This window comes from Astyanax mexicanus, chromosome 7, assembly GCF_023375975.1.
Source record: "Astyanax mexicanus isolate ESR-SI-001 chromosome 7, AstMex3_surface, whole genome shotgun sequence".
In the NCBI taxonomy this organism is placed as follows: Eukaryota; Metazoa; Chordata; class Actinopteri; order Characiformes; family Acestrorhamphidae; genus Astyanax; species Astyanax mexicanus.
This window is the reverse complement of record NC_064414.1, coordinates 50,966,844-50,987,801: the sequence shown is the minus strand read 5'-3', so window position 1 is coordinate 50,987,801 and position 20,958 is coordinate 50,966,844. Positions and strand designations below refer to the sequence as shown.

The 20,958-nt window shown below is 36.9% G+C and overlaps 1 protein-coding gene across 6 annotated transcripts in view; it reads right to left on the bottom strand.

The window, feature by feature from the left end:
• dclk2a (doublecortin-like kinase 2a) overlaps positions 1 to 20,958 on the bottom strand; it is a 115,557-nt gene that overhangs the window by 26,948 nt on the left and 67,651 nt on the right. For 4 of the 6 annotated variants that reach the window (XR_002651879.2, XM_022684435.2, XM_022684436.2 and 1 more), the window contains exons 5-13: positions 20,486 to 20,542; positions 15,759 to 15,856; positions 13,694 to 13,741; positions 11,385 to 11,484; positions 7,777 to 7,882; positions 7,094 to 7,151; positions 3,586 to 3,705; positions 2,213 to 2,359; positions 856 to 989 (exon numbers count right to left, since the gene is read on the bottom strand). Coding sequence is in view for 5 of the 6 variants with exons in the window: in XM_022684435.2 (XP_022540156.2) it covers positions 856 to 989; positions 2,213 to 2,359; positions 3,586 to 3,705; positions 7,094 to 7,151; positions 7,777 to 7,882; positions 11,385 to 11,484; positions 13,694 to 13,741; positions 15,759 to 15,856; positions 20,486 to 20,542 (868 nt within the window). In the remaining variant the exon portion in view is untranslated. The remainder of the gene's footprint in view (positions 1 to 855; positions 990 to 2,212; positions 2,360 to 3,585; positions 3,706 to 7,093; positions 7,152 to 7,776; positions 7,883 to 11,384; positions 11,485 to 13,693; positions 13,742 to 15,758; positions 15,857 to 20,485; positions 20,543 to 20,958) is intronic. The other 2 variants (XM_022684437.2, XM_022684439.2) reach the window with 1 other exon arrangement.

The following is a 20,958-nucleotide window of genomic DNA, read 5'->3' as shown; positions in this document are numbered from 1 at the left end:
TCTAAAAGTTGGCGTAATTAAGGAGTTTAATATTAAGAGACATCATGAAATTAAACATCAATTTGAAAAATCTTAGTTACACAACACTGTCAAAGATAAAGATAGTAAGTCAAGTAAAATGGTGTGTAAATGAAATAATCAGGAAAAAAGTATTATTTAAAGTGGTATATTTTATTATTTGTTTTATTATAGAGTCTGTGGCCCGTGACTTCAAATATATTTCTCCTTCTGGCCCCCAACAAAAAAAGAGTTTGGACACCCCTGGTATATGTCTATATTTTTCATCCAATCATAATCAGATTCACTCTATCTGGATGGAGAGATTTATCTGGATAGGGGGTCTATTATAGGATAAAAAGCTGTAATGAAAATGAGCTGAAATAAAATAGGAGTAATGAGGCTATTTTTAAAATGTAAGGGGTAGAAAGTTCAGATAATTGTGTAAAAAGTTAAAAAAGTAGAAGTAACAAGTTAGAAAAAGTCAGAAAAATATTCTGTATTTTGATTAACTGCTTGGTCTCAGTGTTACAGGCTGTAAGAGCAAGTAACCATGTTGTATGGTAATAATAATAAAGGGTAATAATACAATGTCCACTCATGCATTCATTTATTTAGTTAAATAAAGATTTTATTAAAGACTCTATTATTGTTATTCTAAATAAATGTAATTGAGTGGCACTAACATACAGTACCTTAATAAAAATAAACCTGTTTGTTCAATCTAGCTTTTTCAGATGTTTTAAAGTTAAGTGAACTTATCTGGGTGGAATTTATCATTGAGAAATAGGAAATTAAACAAAAATAAATTCTGCCTGCTCATTTTTAATAATTTAATTTAGTTCAAAGCTGCCGTACCCGGACTCTGCAATGATCTCCGGAGCGACGTACGTTGGGGTTCCACACACAGTGTAGAGTGGGCCCTCCACCAAAGTGGCCAATCCGAAATCACCCAGCTTCAGAGATTTAGTGCCGTCAGGATACTCACACACCTGTCAGTGATACACAACATTAATAAACACTATAAAAGATGTTCATATATTACTTCATTATCTACAGCTCTGGAATAAACTAAGAGAGCACTTCAGTTTCTGAATCAGTTTCTCTGATTTTGCTATTTATAGGTTTATGTTTGAGTAAAATGAACATTGTTGTTTTATTCTATAAACTACAGACAACATTTCTCCCAAATTACAAATAAAAATATTGTCATTTAGAGCATTTATTTATTTGCAGAAAATAAGAAATGGCTGAAATAATAATTCAACTTTACTCCTGGTGCAAAAATTCAAGCAGTTCAGTTTGGTGGTTTGATGGCTTGTGATCATCCATCTTCCTCTTGATTATATTCCAGAGGTTTTCAATTTGGTAAAATCAAAGAAACTCATAATTTTTAAGTGGTCTCTTATTTTTTCCAGAGCTGTATTTACTTCATGCTTTACAGTATTGAAACATTATGTACGTAAAAGTATCTAATTAGCATATTTATAGAGTCTTATTTTAGTGATCTGTAGGCGAGCCGTCAACCACACACTGCACAGCTTGATTTAGGGCACGTCAGTGTGTCTTTACTATCATAATGTCGGGAAAAGTACACCTTGCCCTGCTCAAAATGGGCAAAAGGCATGTCCTAATTCTCTTAATTAATCATGGGTGTGTTTTGGGCGTAACATGAAATGAACCAATCAGTGTTTCAATCCTTTAAGAGGCAGGTGTGCTCTGACTGGTGGATTGCTATTTTAACAATGCAGCTACCTGGACATGTCCAACACTTCTCTGCAGAGAAAACTGACCTAATCATTCACGCCGTTGCTAATATATTGCTAATGTAAAAGTTTGCATAGCTGCTAACAGGCATGCACTATGGGTTTGTGCACTGCTCTGTGTCCACGTGTGCAAAACAAGCATGAGTGTCTTCAAGTTATTGAGAATTCACTGCCAAGATAGCAATGAACATCAGACTGTTGACGTCAGTCTGGGTTGTATTAAGTCAGTGTAGCACCTGTGTTTTGCCAAGATAGCAATACTTTTACAGAAATTTACCTGAACACACCTCACTTCCAGATCACCACGCCCATTGGTGTAGATATATTCATAAGCACTGTTGCTATTTAAACGATGCAAGCAGAAAGATAGAAAATAGAAAATAGACTGTTGGAGGGGTGTAAGATAGGGCTTATAGGATCTGTCTGTGTGTGTGTGTGTGTGTGTGTACCAGTAGGTTTTCAGGTTTGATGTCTCGGTGGACGATGCTCATCCTGTGCAGGTATTTGAGAGCTCCAGCCAGGTTGTACACCATGGCGCTGGCGTCTCGCTCTGTATATTTGGTAGAAGATGTGATGGAATCGAACAGGTCTCCACCCTGCAGACAGAACATGTGATCAAATTATAATTAACAGTGATTATTACAGGTAAATCAGTTAAAAAAATAGATTTATTATCTTACTCAATGTTAATAAAGCCTGCTAGAGTAGTTAAACACGATGTTTCATTTTTAGTAATTTGCATTAAGCTAGCAAACAAAGTACCATTTGTCCTCAGTTTTCCATTCCACCTTAAATGTGGCATTGTTACATTCAGAGTAATCAAAGTAGAAGACCAATCCAATCTTTATTTTTAAGATAATTTCTGACACTGAAGTTTTGTGGAAGTGTATGAGAATCACATCCGAGTGTATATCTACATTACATACACTGCTTTTGTTTTATGGACACATTAAACAATACAAATTCTCTGATTTTGCTATTTATAGGTTTATGTTTGAGTAAAATGAACATTGTTGTTTTATTCTATAAACTATAGACAATATTTCTCCTAAATTACAAATAAAAATATTGTCATTTAGAGCATTTATTTGCAGAAAATGAGAAATGGCTGAAATAACAAAAAAGGTGCAGAGCTTTCAGACCTCAAATAATGCAAAGAAAACAAGTTCATATTCATAAAGTTCATAAAGAGTTCAGAAATCAATATTTGGTGGAATGAACCTGGTTTTTAATCACAGTTTTCATGCATCATGGCATCATGTTCTCCTCCACCAGTCTTACACACTGCTTTTGGATAACTTTATGCTGCTTTACTCCTGGTACAAAAATTCAAGCAGTTCAGTTTGGTGGTTTGATGGCTTGTGATCATCCATCTTCCTCTTGATTATATTACAGAGGTTTTTAATTTGGTAAAATAAAAAAAACACATCATTTTTAAGTGATCTCTTATTTTTTTCCAGAGCTGTATATTAGGTTGGTTGAGGGTTTCTTGTATATTTAATCAAATTATGAATCAAATTGGGATCTTGTGAATCAGAATCAAATATATAAATTAGAAGTGATACCCAGCCCTACTAACTCACTAATGCTCAAATCCTCACAGCCATGATTCAAAACCACACGGAAAACCGATACTTCAAGTCTCCAAAATATAGTATAAACTCTTCCCTGGGCAGCGGAGACAGTTACTCCAATAAAAGCAGGATGAACTCTTTGGATTTTTGAAAAAAAAAAACAATAAAGGAAACAGTATCCCATTTATTTTCTCTATATAAAGTGTGTATATAAGTATGCAGAATCGTTTGGAGGCGGAGTTCTGTACCTTGACTAACTCCATGACCAGGTAGAGCTCAGAGGGCGTATCCACCTCTTCCATCAGCATGATGATGTTGGGATGCTTGACCCGCCTCAGCACGGCCACCTCGTTCTCGATCAGGTGTTCCTGATGGAAACAACACCAAACAAATATTATATATTTTTTTTTATTCAAACAAAAAAGATTAATACAGCCACAGTATGTTAGAACACGAAAGTCACTTTGAACAACGATTTGGAACCAATGTGTTGTATTTAGCTGTTAGCCAGCTAGCTAATTAAAGGTATATTCTGGATTCTATTACTTTTACCGTATTTAGTCTTAAACCATTTGAAAAAAGTTTGGACACGACTTAAATTCAGTGTTTTTTCATTATTTTAAATAATACATCCAAAAGTCATTCAAACTTTGATTGAGAGTCACCTGGAATTCAGGCTTTCAGTTAACAGCTGTGCTGAACTCATCAAGAGTTAATTACTTTATAATTTCTTGTCTCTTAATTAAGTGTTTGAGAGCATCAGTTAAAGTAAAGTAGTGAAGAGGTAGAGTTACAGGTATACAGTGAATATTTGAGTAATGCTCTAATCCATATTGTATCACAGTTGGTTCCGACCCTGCAATGTGATTGGCTGAGAGGCGTTCTATGAGTGCCATTATCAGCCGGTAATGCACTGTAACCGAAGATCTCCGTGTATTACTCACATCGCCACATACAGGTAACCTATAGCAACGATGCAGCGCTTACAAACCAAACAGCACAGCTACAAGCAGAGCAGCAATGGGACTATTATAACTGGCAGAGTTTTTATAACCAAACAGAAGCAATCATAAAGCAGTCAAAAAGACCATCAAAAAAGTTATGATGAAACTGGCACTTATCAGAGTACCTAAATGATTTTGCTTTGGTTTGTTTAACACTTTTAAGTTACTACATGATTCTTTAGCTGTTCCTTCATAGTCTGGATCGCTTTACTATTCATTTAAAATGTAGGAAAAAAAATTAAACTAGAAGGTGTGTCCAAACTTTTGATTGGTACTGTATATTTATTTAAGGCCTTGACTCATCCTGAATTCCATCACTGTAAAGGAAGCAGCCCTTGATGCTGGATCAATACTGTATCAGCAGAGAGAAATCTCTAATATCCAGGAATAAAATCACCTCCAGAATAAAATGCTATTGATTGCATTAAAATTCTCATCTGAAGGTCAGAATTTATATTAAAATATGCAAAAGCATGATTTTTAAGCAGCAGGCTGGGTGAGTGGCGCTGAATAAAACAATCTTATGTCTGATTTTATTCGGTTTAATTACAAAAGATCAAAAGGAGCCAGTAGTACCTCACTGGGATGTGAATAATTCACATGTCTGTGATCAGGTTTGAACAGAACTGTGCTGTCAGCCTCTGATACAGGTTATAGAGTTTACACTGATCTGAGGCTGGTTAGCCATTTTCATTTTTTGCTACATAGTTAAGATTAGACTGTTTGAATAGGATTTGCATGATATATATATATATATATATATATGTATGCTTTAAACAGATTATAAATATATATATATATATATATATATATATATATATATATATATATATATATATATTTATAATCTGTTTAAAGCATACATACTTGTGTTCAAAAGTTATTACTCAGATCCGCATCAAACACTGATGTTTTTAAAGGATGTCTCTCTTGGTTTACTACACTGTAAACAGTAGTATACAGTTTTTGATCAAAAGTACAGTTCCTGGAAAGTAACAGAAACTGTACTGTACACCATTGCAACCACTTAGCAACACCATATCAGCCATCAGCAACTCCACAGCAGCCACCAAGAAAGAGTATAGCAAGAACCTAAAAGGCCATAGCATCCACAAAGCACCAAGCAGACTATTGGCAATACCATAGCAACCGTAAGCAACCCCACAGCAACCACCTAGAAAGAGCAAAGTAACAACATGGTATATCGAAGTACCCACCGTGTAACAGCAAGGCGACCACCTAGCAATACCATATGAGCAACACCATTGTAACCACCTAGCAGCCACTTAGCAACACCATAGCAACCACCTAGCGGGTTCTTAGCAATACCATAGTGACCATCAACAACTCCACGGCAACCACCTTAAAAAGAGCATAGTAAAAATCTGGAATGCCACAGTACCCATTGTGCAACAGCAAAGCAAGCCCCAGCAATACCATATGAGCCACACCATAGCAACCACTTAGCAGCCACTTAGGAACTCCACAGCAACCCCCTTGAAAGAGCACAGCAACAATCTGGGATGCCACAGTACCCACCGTGCAAAAGCAAAGCGATTACCTAGCAATAATATATGAGCAACACCACAGCAACCACTTAGCAGCCACTAAGCAACTCCGCAGAAACCACCCTAAAAGGAGCATTGTAAAAATCTGGGATGCCACAGTACCCACCATGCAACAGCAAACCAACAACCTAGAAATACTCTATGAGCAACACCATAGCAACCACTTAGCAACACCATGGTAACCACCTAGCAGCCATTTAGCAACTTAACAGCAACGACCTAGAAAAAGCATAGGAACAGCCTGGGATGTCATAGTACCCATTGTATAACAGCAAAGCAACCACCCAGCAATACCATATGAGCAACACCATAGCAACCACTTAGCAACACCATAGTAACCACCTAGTTGATGCTTAGCAATACCATAGCAACCACTTAGCAACCCAACAGCAACCACAGTGAAAGAGCATAGTAACAACTGGGATGCCTCGTACCCACCGTGTAACAGCAAAGCAGTACCCTCTGTGCAACAGAAAAGCAACCACCTAGCAATACCATATGAGCATCACCATAGTAACCACTAAGCAACTCAACAGCAACCACAGTGGAAGAGCATAGTAACAACCTGAGATGCCACAGTACCCACCTAGCAATACTATATGAGCAGCAATATAGCAACCACCTAGCAGGTTCTTAGCAATACCATAGCAACCATAAGCAACACCACAGCAACCACCTTAAAAACAGCATAGTATAAATCTGGAATGCCACAGTGCCCATTGTGCAACAGCAAACCAACAACCTAGCAATACTCTATGAGCAACACCTTAATAACCACATAGCAGCCACTATACAATACCATAGCAATCATTAGCAATTCCACAGAAACCACCTTGAAAAATCATATGGATGAAACAGCAATGCAACCACCTAGCAACCACATAGCAATAACATAGCAACCAGTGGAAAACACTTAATCTCACAAACCTTTTAGGAAATTATTATTTTTACTGTATATTACTGTATATATTTAATATAATTTTTAAAGCAATTCTTTTTGACTTTCCTGTACATAAGTCTGACATAAGCCTGAATAACTGTAGTATAGAAGTAGTTCTAATTCTATACAAAACACATTATAGAGCAAGAGCACAGAGTTCCTCTGCAGTGTTACGGTTGGGATTCACTGTAACCAGATCAGTGTTTCTACCCTCCCACCAGAAACCCTGCAGGATCTGACTCACTTTTCCACGGCATTTATTCTTATCGATGATCTTCAGCGCAAACTCCTTTCCTGTCGACCTGGAGGAAGAATAAACACAATCATACGGCAGGTCACACAGGTAATCTCAGTAAATATGATATATATTAATGTAAATCACTGTTTTTTTTGTATAGTTATTTAATTATAATTTATTCGTTAATCACACTGCACTTTTTTTCCATTAAAAATATAATGATATACTGTTGGATTCTGTTAATGCCAGCTTTAAATTCCTTTTTAAATATTTTTTTAGAGACAGAAAAGAAAACTATGACATAGAGAAACACTTCACAACATCTAACCAGCGTAAAAAACATATAAATATTAGCAAATTCATTTAATAATATTACATACTCTACCATAGAGTACACTCTAATACTACCATACAATTTTACTTAATTTGAATTTTTTTTTCTCAATACACAAATAAATATATACAGATTTTGCATAAGACTATATTAGCAAGTTTAACACAAACTGGAAAAAAATGGAAAACTGGAATGGAAAATATGAAAAAAAAAAATTGGATTTTTCTTGAATTTTTATAATCTGCTACTGACTAAGCAAAGAGATTAAAATCTATAAAAATAGAGTAAAAGCGATGTAATAAACATAATAAACAGTTGTAATTACAGTGTTAATAAAATTTTAATATGAATTTACCTTTCAACACAGTCCTTTACCACAGCAAAGTTTCCATCTCCGATAATCTTTCCCACTTTGTACTTTTCCAGAATGGAGGAGGAGGTCAGGTTTTTATTGCCATTAACTAGAGAAGACAATTAACACGCATTAGACCTGTTAGATTATTTCCCATTGTATTATTATAAAAGGAATATAAAGTACTATATTTTCTGTAGAAAGTCATAACATGATCAAGGTGTATCATTAAATAGATATTAAGGAAACATGTTGAATGTTGATGTTAAAGCATTGACAGCTTCTGCCAGTATTTTCTTATTAGAACTGTGTGGTACGGCACAGTAATCAGTGTGGGTTTCAGCCTCCAAATCTGCCCACCGCCATTCATTCCCCCACTCCCATTTCCACACCCCAGGCTGCCAGGTATAGAAAACAACAGCAGACAAATAGTGTGCTGCAGCCATGGAAACACGCAAGCTGGCTATTGCATAGGTGGGTAATGCGCCACCAACACTAGTGTAGTAGAGGTGGGAATTTCGGACAATGAACTATATATATTTACTGATCAGCTATAGAATAAGACTAGTCGTCAATCTGGCAACCCGTGTAAGCTTCGTGTCTGGGAAAGAGAGACTCCACTATGAGTTATTAAAAGACAATATTGATTCTGAAAATATAGCACTCTGGAAAAAATAAGAGACCACTTAAAATAATGAGTTTCTTTGATTTTACCAAATTTAAAACTTCTGGAATATAATCAAGAGGAAGATGGATGATCACAAGCCATCAAACCAAACCAAGCTGAACTGCTTACATTTTGGCACCAGGAGTAAAGACATAAAGTTATCCAAAAGCAGTGTGTAAGACTGGTGGAGGAGAACATGATGCCAAGATGCATGAAAACTGTGATTAAAAACCAGGATTATTCCACCAAATATTGTTTTCTAAACTCTTAAAACTTTATGAATATGAACTTGTTTTCTTTGCATTAATTGAGGTCTGAAAGCTCTGCATCTTTTTTGTTATTTCAGCCATTTCTCATTTTCTGCACATAAATGCTCTAAATGACAATATTTTTATTTGGAATTTGGGAGAAACGTTTTCTGTAGTTTATAGAATAAAACAACAATGTTCATTTTACTTAAACATAAACCTATAAATAGCAAAATCAGAGAAACTGATTCAGAAACTGAAGTGCTCTCTTAATTTTTTCCAGAGCTGTACTTATTCTTGATAAATGAAATCCAATTTTACAAACTTAATACTGTAATTAACAGCATCTTTATTTTATACTGAGATATAAGAACTGAGTATCTTGACCATAAACAATATCACAGTATTTAGTAAGCTCTTGTATTTATCTGTCTTCTTCTCTTTCTGTCTGTCTGTCTATCTGTTGGTCTGTCTATCTATCTATGCAGCACGTGCAGGATTTATAGGTATATAAATGTGTTTATATATTTTTTTGTCAGCACTCTGAGAGTTTTTACTGTATAAACAGCAGTTTAAAAGCTCAGCTTCAGCACGTCTTAATAAATCAAACCAATCAGAGCAGCACAGAGTCATCAGAACTCCACACCAGCCGAGCGGAGAGGTCAACCATCAGACACGCTTCACTGAGTCACGAGTCAGGCCTGTTTATGTGTGTGTGTGTGTGTGTGTGTGTGACAGAGATAGAAGTGTGTGTGTAAGTGGTCAGTGTTTATTAGTGTGTAAGATTAAGAGTGTTGGTCAGTGCTGTTTTACTTGTGTGTGTTTCAGTAAGACTGTGTGTGTGTGTGTGTGTGTGTGTGGTGTGTGTGTGTGTGTGTGTGTCAGCACTTTCAGCAGCCAGGGCCTGCAGCGCTCCTGCACACACACTCAGGGAATTACGGGATAGGAATAGGTGTGACGAGTGTAGGTGGACAGACCAAAAGAGAGAGAATGACAGGAAGAGAGAAAGAGAAGTGTGTGTGAGAGAGTGAGAGAGACAGCTTATAACATTGTGAAGCTGCTGGATGTTAGAGACCCTGTGCTCCTTTATCTTCTGATATAAAAATAACTTTTTAACCCTTGTGTGGTGTTCGGGTCTGTGGTACCCGTTTTCATTTTTCATCAAATGATACTAAAAACTTTTTTTTTCTAACTCAAACTCATTGGCATTGGCTCTTTTTTTGTGAAAAACATATATCAAAACACATTTTCCATAAACACACACTGTACACCCCCCCCCCCCCCACACACACATTTATACACATTTATATTACATACAGTATGTTTGGCCAAGGGCTAATAAACATTGCTTCATTTGTAAATTTGAAGCTAAACAAATTTTCTACTCATATCTTGAGTTTAATTCATTTTCTTTTACATTTTATTAAAAAAACTAATAAAAAAAAGAGTAGCACTTTTTAAAAGAAATGTAACATAAGAAAGGTAAAGTGCAAATATTAACCATGTAAGCTGTTTATATTGCTTGCAATTTAGGTGAAGCAAGCATGCGTAAAGCATTTTAATATAAAATTGCTTAATTTTGCTTAATTAAATACAAGTAACAAAGTAAACGAGTTACAAAAATATGAACACCACACAAGGGTTAAAATGATAATTTCGTTTATTAAAGGAAAAAAAAACTATGTGACCTCCTGGATGAGTTGTTCAGGCCCTTTTGGAGTAATTTTGGTTGGCCGGTCACTCCTGGGAAGGATCACCAGTGTTCCATGATTTCTCCATTAGTGAATAATAGTGAATCACTGTGGTTCTCTGGAGTCTCAAAGCTTTAGAAATTACTTTATAACCTTTTACAGACTGATAGATGATCAATGACTTTGTTTTCTCATCTGTTTTTGAGTTTCTTCAGATGGGGGTATAATAATAATGTGCTGCTTTTTGAGATCTTTTATCTGTTTCATGTTGTCAGACAGGTTCTATTTAACTGTGGTCTGGCAGTAATCAGGCCTGGTTGTGGTTAGTACTGAAATTGTACTCAGCTTTACAAAAAGTGTGATTAATCGCAGTTCATTTATAGGGGGGGCAAACAAATTTTCCCCATAATAAATACAATCATCATTTAAAAAGTGTTTTATATTTACTAGATTGTATTTGTTTGATATTAAAGTTTGTTTGATATTTTGAAAATTGTAAGTGTGACAAAAATGTGAAATAAAAATTATATTTACACCACTGTATGCATATATAAACCTCTGGAATATAATCAAGGGGAAGGTGGATGATCACAAACCATCAAACCAACTCAAACTAAACTGCTTAAATGTTTGCACCAGCAGTAAAGCAGTATAAAGTTATCCAAAAGCAGTGTGTAAGACTGGTGGAGGAGAACATGATGCCAAGATGCATGAAAACGGTGATTAAAAACCACCAGGGTTATTCCACCAAATATTGATTTCTGAACTCTTAAAACTTCTTTATAAATATGAACTTGTTTTTTTTTTTTTTTTTTTTTTTTTTTTTTTGCATTATTTGAGGTCTGAAAGCTCTGCATCTTTTTTTGTTATTTCAGCCATTTCTAATTTTCTGCAAATAAATGCTCTAAATGATAATATTTTTATTTGGAATTTGGGAGAAATGTTGTCTGTGGTTTATAGAATAAAACAACAATGTTCATTTGATAAAGAGAGAGAGAGATGTACCTTCAGGGCTGCTGTTATTGAGGTGAAGAGGCTGATGAGGTTGAGGTTGAGGTTCTGAGGATCCGTTGATGTTGGAGGCGGAGGAGTGATGAGGAGGAATCTGGAGGAGAAACTCTGTTAGAATCTGAACTTCAGTCTGATCTGATCTACAGTGATGATGATGATGATGAAGTTCGTGATGGATGATGAGCAAAGCTGCTGGAAAACCAGACTACTGTAAACCTGAAACCACTGAGGAGTTTCCACCAGTGAAGAAATCCTCTCTGTTACAGCAGGAAAATCACCTCCCCTTCCTGCAGCTGCAGCATGACACATTAGAGACGCACTGATTCTGTACAACCATAGCTTGGGTTTATTACAATTAAAAATAAACCAATTGAATTAATTCATATCGTCACTTTCCAATGAAAAGCACTTATCTCCAAAACAGCAACTTTACAAGAGAGAGAAAAAACCTTATAAACTTTCAATGGAAGTCAAAGTAAAAAGAGTTTATTTCAGGTCATTTTGAAGAGTTTCTATTGGTCCGTTCATCATAAAATTTTGGCACAGAGAGAAAACACCTTGTAAACTTTCAATGGAAGTCAATGTAAAAAAAGTTTATTTAAGGTCATTTTGAAGAGTTTCTATTGGTCCGTTCATCATAAAATTTTGTCACAGTGCAAGGGACAGTTTGTCTGTTCAAATTTTGTAGTAAACTTAAAATTGACAAAAATGGAGTTTTTTTTTGTAGGACAGCAACTTATATATGAAACAGGACTGTGATAAGAGGCTGGGGTGTTGATGCCTTCAATTGTTTTACTGTATTGAAGTTTAAAACTGAAATTCATGAATATTATTATATTTAAGTGTTATACTAAAATATAAAACATACTAAGACTGATATAAACCGAGCTATAAAGCTTTTAATGTTGCCTTGTAACTGTAAAACCCTTTCTGCTGCTATTTAGAGCCATTTTAGAGCAGCATTTTCACAGTGCTTGAAGTTGTATCAATATGGCAGATATGTTAAAACTTGATGAAATATTAAAATATGGGAGGTTTTGTAATGCTTCTTTAAAAAAATGGATGAATATATGCAAAAAATGGGAGATCTCGTAAAGCTACGTAAAACTTATTTATAACAGGGTTGTAAATAGGTATGTAAAACTTCATCAGAGCATTTTCCACCCCTAATAAACTCAAATACTTACTATATGCACATCAGACAACAACTTAAAAGCTCCATACACGCATTCTTTGTCACTTTTAAAGAAACATTTGTATTTTTTTAAGTATTGATTTGAATAAATTGATTCCATATCAAGTCATTTTTCGGTTGTACATCCAAAAAAAACGTTTTTTTTTTTTTTTTTTTTTTAATATAAAACACAATGTGCCCTATTTTAGTGATCTATAGACGAGCCATCAACTGTGCACTGCGCAGCTTGATTTAGGGTGTGTCAGTGTGTCTTTGCTATCGTAACGTCGGGAAAAGTACTAATTCTCTTAGTTTTTCATGCATCTGTTTATGGCATATGTCATTTGCCATTCCCTTAAAGAACCACGTGCACTCTGACTTTAGTGGATTGCTATTTTAATGGTGCAGCTGCTGCACATCCATTTGTGCGTAACAAGCTAGAATGTATGCTTGTTGGGGCGCCTGTGTTGACAAGATAGCAATGAATGTCTGACTGTTGACGCCTGTCTAGGTTTTATTCAGTCAGTGGAGCACCTGTGTTTTCTGTTGCAAAGATAGCAATACACCAAAAATTTACCTGAACACACTTCACTTTTCAGACCACCACACCTATCAGTATAAATATATATTAACAAGAACTGTTGCTATTTAAATGACGCAGGTGGAATCAAGGAAAATAGACTGTTGGAAGAGTGTAAGATAGCAATGAGCATCCCAACACGTCTTGTTCAGGGTATAAGATATGGCCGAACATGTTCTTTCTCCAAAAAAATCCAAATCTCCAAAAGGGAAGTTACAGAAGTACAGATATCAGAGTGCATCTCTAATGTTTAATGATTATTTTAATTTAATGTGAGCAGTGAGAGGGCTAAAGCTAAGCAACTGAATGGGAACAAACAGCAGCAGCATCAGCATTGAGTTCAAATACTCTCTTTTATTGATTTATACTAATTTATACTCATATTTCATATCCGATTCATCACTAAAGATTAATTTTTGTTAAGTAAGTACAGTTTAATTGCAGAGCAGTGCTAATGCTGGTTAGCGGGTTGAACAACAGCCCAGCCTGGCGTCTATATGTGTCTATAGCCACACACACATACAGTTTAATACAGCAGATTTATAATACCTGCACAGAGAGATGGAGGGGGCGTCCCATCCGCTTGTTGCAACTAAACTAAAAGCAAGTGGAAGATATTTATAGAAGCACAAAGATCCCACCAAGTTCCACCTTAAAAGCTCTAAAACAAGGTGCAAAGAACCAGGATGACAGAGAGCGTCCCACCTGCCCACTTATTACACCACATCCTCACTGTTACAGCAGCACTAATGCTGGAATATCAGGAATAATTTATCGGATTGTTCAGTCCAGAGACTTTAGGAAGGTCTGGGTGTGTTTTATATAACGTCTCACAGGGTCACTGCGCTCTCTGCACTGCTGACTCCATTACGCAATCTCACCAAATACCCTAAAACTTTCTCAAGAAAAGTTTCTTCTTTAATAATAAAAAGAGTAGATATAATTCAGTAAATATAATATACAATTAAACATGAAGCAATTCTGTTCTTCATCTACTACTTTAGATAAGATCTCAAATAGAAAAGTCAATTAAACAGATTATATTAGAATAGTGATTACAGTCTTTACAGTCAATGAGACAGACAGAGAGACAGACAGAGAAACATATAGAAAGACTAAGAAGCAGACAGAGACAGACAGACATAAATAGATAGACAGAGATAGACAGCTACAGACAGAGAGATGAAGAGACAGAGAGACAGAGACAGAAAGAGACAGACAGACAGACAGAGAAACAGACAGACAGTGAAACAGACAGCGAAACAGACAGAGACAGACAGGCAGAGAGTGAGACAGAGAGACAGATAGAAACAGATAGAAAGACTGAGAAGCAGATAGAGACAGACAGACAGAGATAGACAGATACAGACAGAGAGATGAAGAGACAGAGAGACAGAGACAGAAAGAGACAGACAGACAGACAACAAAACAGACAGACAGAGACAGCGAAACAGACAGAAACAGAGAGTCAGACAGAGAAACAGACAGACAGAGATAGACAGATACAGACAGAGATGAAGAGACAGAGACAGAAAGAGACCGACAGACAGAGAAACAGACAGACAGTAAAACAGACAACAAAACAGACAGAGAAACAGACAGAGAGTGAGACAGACAGTGAAACAGACAGAGACAGACAGAGAAACAGACAGAGAAAGACAGATAGACAAATACAGACAGGCAGAGATAGACAGACAGAGACAGACAGGCAGAGAGGGACAGACGGGCAGAGACAGACAAAGAGATGAAGAGACAGACCAAGAGACAAAGAGACAGAGAAAGACAGACAGAGAAACAGACATACAGAGACAAACAGAGAGACAGGCAGACAGAGAAATAGAAAAGGAGGAAAGATACAGACAGACAGAGGACAGAGACAGACAGAGAGAGACACAGGCGAAGAGACAGACAGGAAGAGACAGACATTGAGACAAGGAGACAGACAGAAAGACGAAAAGACAGACAGAAACATGCAGAGACAGACAGAAATACAGACACACAGAGACAGAAAGAGACAGACAGAGAAACAGACAGACAGAGAGTCAGACAGAGAGACATACAGAAACAGACAGAGAAAGACTGAGAAAAAGACAAAGTCAGACAGAGAAACGACTAGACAGACAGACAGACAGACAGACAGATAGACAGACAGATGACCACAATCAGTCCTTTACTTTACTCTATTTAACAGGGTCTGTGGATTTAGACAGCACTCTGAGAGATGTGATAACAAGCTACTATTTTAGGCCTATAACTGTTATTCTATATACATGTAGTGAGTGTTACAATGATCCATTAAAGAAGAAAAAAGGGGAAAAAATAGCATTTGTCCCTATTTCCTAAACCCTCTATTTTAAGCTTCGGGTTCGATTGATGAAATCATGTTTAACTGACTCTATCTAACAGCTCTTTTCTCCTCTACACTTCCTGTTGAAACATCTTCTTATAGAAGTGACTGGACTCCGCTATCACAGCCTCTCCTGTCTCTCGTCTCTCAGTTTATAACCTTTGTTTTCTGGAACTGAGACGTGATTCTACAGCGAGAGACTCGACACACTGCCCAAAAACTGCGGGTACCAGAGGCAGGCCTGTTGCCATGCCAACGGGCTCTTACCTTGAAGTTGTGCATGCTGCGGGGACTGGTGGGGGAGGAGCTGGAGGACTTGGTGGATTTGGGGGCGGAGATCGGACAAGAGCTGGGAACTCCATTTACTAGAGAGAGAGAGAGAGAGAGAGAGAGAAAGTGAGAGAGAGAGAGAGAGAGAGAGAGAGAGCGAGAGAGAGAGAGAGAAAGTGAGAGAGAGAGAGAGAGAGAGAGAGAGCGAGAGAGATTCAGTGACTGATTAAAAAACAATGAGTTGAGTACTAATGACTAATGACTTCTATTTTGTGTTCTATGAACACATGCATGACACATTATAATGCATTTATAAGACGTCATAAACATTGTGCTAAAAGAAAAAAAAAGAAAAAAAATATATATATATAAATATATGATAAGTCTGTCACTTTAACTGAAGCGTATAAAGACATGTTATAATTGATAAGAAATGAGTATAAGCTATTATAATATTTAACATATATACAATTCTTCCGTGTTTAAAAGCAATTGTAGCATAGCTCAGTGTGTGTTTAGCAGAGGAATTAAGTAATGTAAAATACAATATATTTACTTTGTAACCTTACTCTACTAGAGTAATTATTTATGTTTTCTATATTTTACTGGAGTATTATTTAATTATATGTTTAGGTATTCACAGTAAAAACATTCTGACGGGGGACAGGCAATTTTTTTTTTTTACGAGAATCCTTAAAAAATGAACAGACGTTTTTTTTTCCGAATACAAGTATTTTGTAAACTATAAAATATGGAACACAAGATGTCAACGCACCACTTTAAAATAAGACTACCTTCATAAAGGGTTTATAAATGCTTTATAATTAGTTTATTAATGGTTACTAATTAGGTTGTAAATGCCTTAAAACTAATTAATAATCATTTATAACACATACGTAGAGAGGGCAGCAATGACCTGTTGTTTGCCAAATAGTGAATCCACAGCCATCTACATTGTTGCCCTTTCTACGTGTGTGTTATAACTGATTATTAATGATTTTTAAAGCATTTACAACCTAATTAGTAACCATTAATAAACGTGTAAAAAAGTGTAAACCATTTATAAACCCTTTATAAAGATAGTCTTATTTTAACCTGGTACCGATGTCAAAATATTATAAACCAAACTCAATTTTTTGTACAATTGTCTTGTATTGAATGAATACTAATACATATAAAAAAAAGTTTGTTTTAAAAAGCACATTTTGGCACTAGTGTAAATCAGTTATGAATTGAGACTCACCTTTTTTGATATAACTGCTGATTGTAAACTGTGGATCTGATCATAAACAGTGGAATTTAACTGTCCTGTCTTTAATACACAGTCTAATAAATCACGTCCTCCACACGCAGGATAAGTGTTCAGCTGTCACTCAAACAGACGGATGTCTCAGAAAGACTCCTGTGGGTAATCCGCGTAATCAGACGCAGCAGGAGTTTAACCCTGAGTAGATCAGCTCTGAAGTTCTTCACACTGCTTGTTTTGACTGTAGTCTCTAAATCAGGCGCTTGACTCTCTCCAGCCTGTGCAGCTCCGCCCCCGGGTCGACGGGGTCTGAACACTGTGTGTTAAAGCTGCATTAGCCACTGAGCTGCTGTACTGATGAAGACGCTGTGCTGTATATAGAGTACACATCCGATTGGCACGTCTCAGATTAGAAAGCATGCGTGCCGGAGTTTGGGCGGAGGCCAGGCAGACGTTTTTAAATAGCTCTGCTCTCACTCGCTCTTATCCTGATTGAATGCCACACTCCGAGGTCAGAGGTCACGTACTGCTCACTTTAAAGCCGGCTGAGCACTTGTCGCAAGGTCAAGTCACGAGCGAACAGGGAAAATCTTTACGAGACGCTCTGAAATTGGTTTAGTCTGAGTCTCTCTTTTGCTAAATGTCAGTACACTATTCCTATTTTCTCCCAATTTAGCTGATGCCACAACACAAGGATGGTGAAGACTAGCCCAAGCCTCCTCCAATACATGTGAAATCAGACTCTTTTTAAACTTCCGAGAGAAAAAAGCGCAACGACTCGGTTCTGATACATAAGCTCACAGACGCAGCCTTGTGCTGATAGACATCACCCTAGCAGTGATGAGGGGAAAGAAAGAGCACCATCTACTGTACACAATTGGCCAGAGAGAGCAAGGCCAATTGTGCTCGCTCAGGGCTCCAGCAGCTGATGGCAAGCTGCATGACCGGGATTCGAACCAGCGATCTCTTAATCATAGTGGCAGCACTTCAGACCGCTGGACCACTCAGCACCAAGTACACTCATTTAAGGAGCCAAATTAAAGTAGCAGTGCCTAGGATTTTTTTTTTCTTTTTTGAATTGAAAAAAAAAAAACAATAGTATTCCTAAGTTGGGACAAGCCAAATAGTTTAACGTCTAATATATTCATTCATGAAACAGATTGTTCTGATAGATTTGTTGGATGTTATTGGTTTGTAGATTTTGACGGCATTTCATAAATGCATAAAATGGACAAAACAATATAATCAAAAACGACTGAACGACTGAAATTCTGATTATTTTATTTTTTTATTATTTTTAAATGTTTCTCATTGTAGATTAATACTAAAATTATCTCAATTATAAACAAAGCTTTATGAGGTAGAGTCACCTGGAATTCAGGCTTTCAGTTAACAGCTGTGCTAAACTCATCAAGAGTTAATTACTTGAATTTCTTGCTAATTTCTCTTAAAGTGTTTGAGAGCATCAGTTAAAGTAAAGTAGTGAAGAGGTAGAGTTACAGGTATACAGTGAATAGCTCTATTTGAGTAATGTTCTAATCCAGATTATGAGAAGCAAGAACTACTCAACTAAGTAAAGACTTTAAAATGACTTTAAGAAATGAAAAATGACTTCAAGTACTTTGAAACAATCCTCAAGTACATTCACCAAGACCATCAAAAACGTGATGGTGAAACTGGCACTCATCAGTACCGCCCTAGAAAAGGAAGAACAATACTTAGCTCTGTTGTACAGGATAAGTTCATCAGAGTTACCAGCCTCAGAAACTGCAAGTTAACAAACAGCTCCCCAGATAAGTATTTTGGTTTGTTTAGCACTTTTAAATTACTACATGATTCCTTTTGTATTTCTTCATAGTGACTCAATAAGAGTGGGATGCTGTAGAAACATCATGGAACAGCTACAAAACCCTGCATGCAGTTATTTCTCTGTGCAGATCTTTAATCAGGTGCTTAGCAGAAGAAAATTTGGTGTCTAGGCGACCATTGTGTGTCCTGTCACTGACAGCCAGTCAGACAGCTTTACCTTTGTTTTTCAATTGTATTGTGAATAAGAAACCTGGACTACGACTGACAGAAATCATATTGTCTTTAGCAACAAATCCAGATTCTGTTTGGGTTTTGACAGAGGCTGGTTCAATTTCGGAGGCCTCCTGGTGAGCACTTTAACCCTGTGTTTGCTGTGGAGACAACACTGCTCCTGTAAACTGTTGGTGTGATGATCTGGGGAGTCATCACAGACAAAAGTCATCTACCCCTAGTAGTGAAACCAAGACTAAGGGCCCTAGTTTAGCAATCTATAGGCGAGCATGCAGCTTGATTTAGGGTGTGTCAGTGTATCTTTGCTTTCATATCTACGGGAAAAGCACACATTGTGCGGCTTGAAATGTGCAAAATGCGTGTTTTGGGCATAGGAGCCAGGTGTACTCTGACTTTGGCGGATTGCTATTTTAATGGCGCAGCGCTTCTATGATTTTCAGCAGAGGACACTGACCTGCTTGTTCACGCTGTGAAGGTGTTGATGTAAAACTTGGGTTTGTGCACTGCTGCTGTTCCTTTGTGCATTCAGTCAGTGGAGCACCTGTGTTTTCCGTTGCCAAGATAGCAATACGCCAGAAATGTAACTAAACACACCTCATTTCCGGATCAGTGTAGATATATTCAGAAGCACTGTTGCTATTTAATAGGTCTGCTTCCTTGTTCTGAGCAGTATTCAGATACATGACCAATCGAGAATTTATAGGAGCAGATGGAACAGCAGATTCAACAACCTACGAGTGTAGCGCAGAATCTACACTCTGGGTTAATGTGCTGAATAATGCCATATGGAACCTGTTTGCCTCTACAACCAATCATATCTCATCTTGAATCCAAGCTAGAGGCGCCAACAGTGTACTTAGAGCCTACTTTCAACACCATCAGTATGGGTATATACATTGGGTATACGCTATATGACAACTTTTGGAATCCTTCTTTAATTTTACAACATACATCATCACATAAAATAAAAAGGTATCATGGATTCCCCATAAAAAAGCAGATTTTTTGGGGAAAATCAAGTAATCCTTAACAACAAAAAAAAAATGTTGCTGGGAACTTGGTCTTTGGTCCACCCATTCCTGAGACATATGAGTGGCTGATTTAAACCCACGAATACTAACATACATCAGGTAAATTACACCCATAAAATTACATTAGTTACTCTCCATTACTAATTTCGGATGAAAATCAGCTGAAGGCATTCCTCTTGAAAAAAAACAGATGGGAAGAGGGAATCAACCATAACATTAATGACATCAATCAACACCCAGAAGCTCCACAAAGTCCCATACAACTCAGACAGCAGCAACACAAAGAAAATCACGTGAAAAAAAAACAAAAATGTGTGGGTGAAAATAACCCAGCGTTTGCATTCTAGGCTTAACCCAAAACCCAACTGGAGTAAAACGGCAATGAGAGCAAATAAAGAAAAGCCTACCTGGAGATTTGACAGGAGACTGGCTGCTGGTGGAGAAATGACCAGGGTTTCTTCTAACTGTGGAGAAATAAAGAGAGAGATACAAAAATGAAGGAAAAGTTTAAAAAAGACTGGAAAAACAGCATGACTCATCTTGCTAAGCCCAAGCCACGCTGTATTTATTCATCAAACAGGCCTGCAATTAGCTGCCAAAACCCCCAAGCCCTGCTGACATGGGGACTTTGTGAAACCCCGAATTTCTTCCATGTTTTTTCAAAGAAATCATCCATATTTTATGCAAACGACACATCATTTCCACTTACAAATTACTGAAGTGTCACACAGGAGGCTGGTGAGATTTACTGGATTTGTGAAAATTAACTTCAGTAATGTGTGTAGAGAGAGAGAGAGCACAGGGCGATGCTTTAACAGTGTGAGATTCACAGCATGACAGAGTTTGGCATCTTATCAGCCTGTGCTTGATGCTACAATTT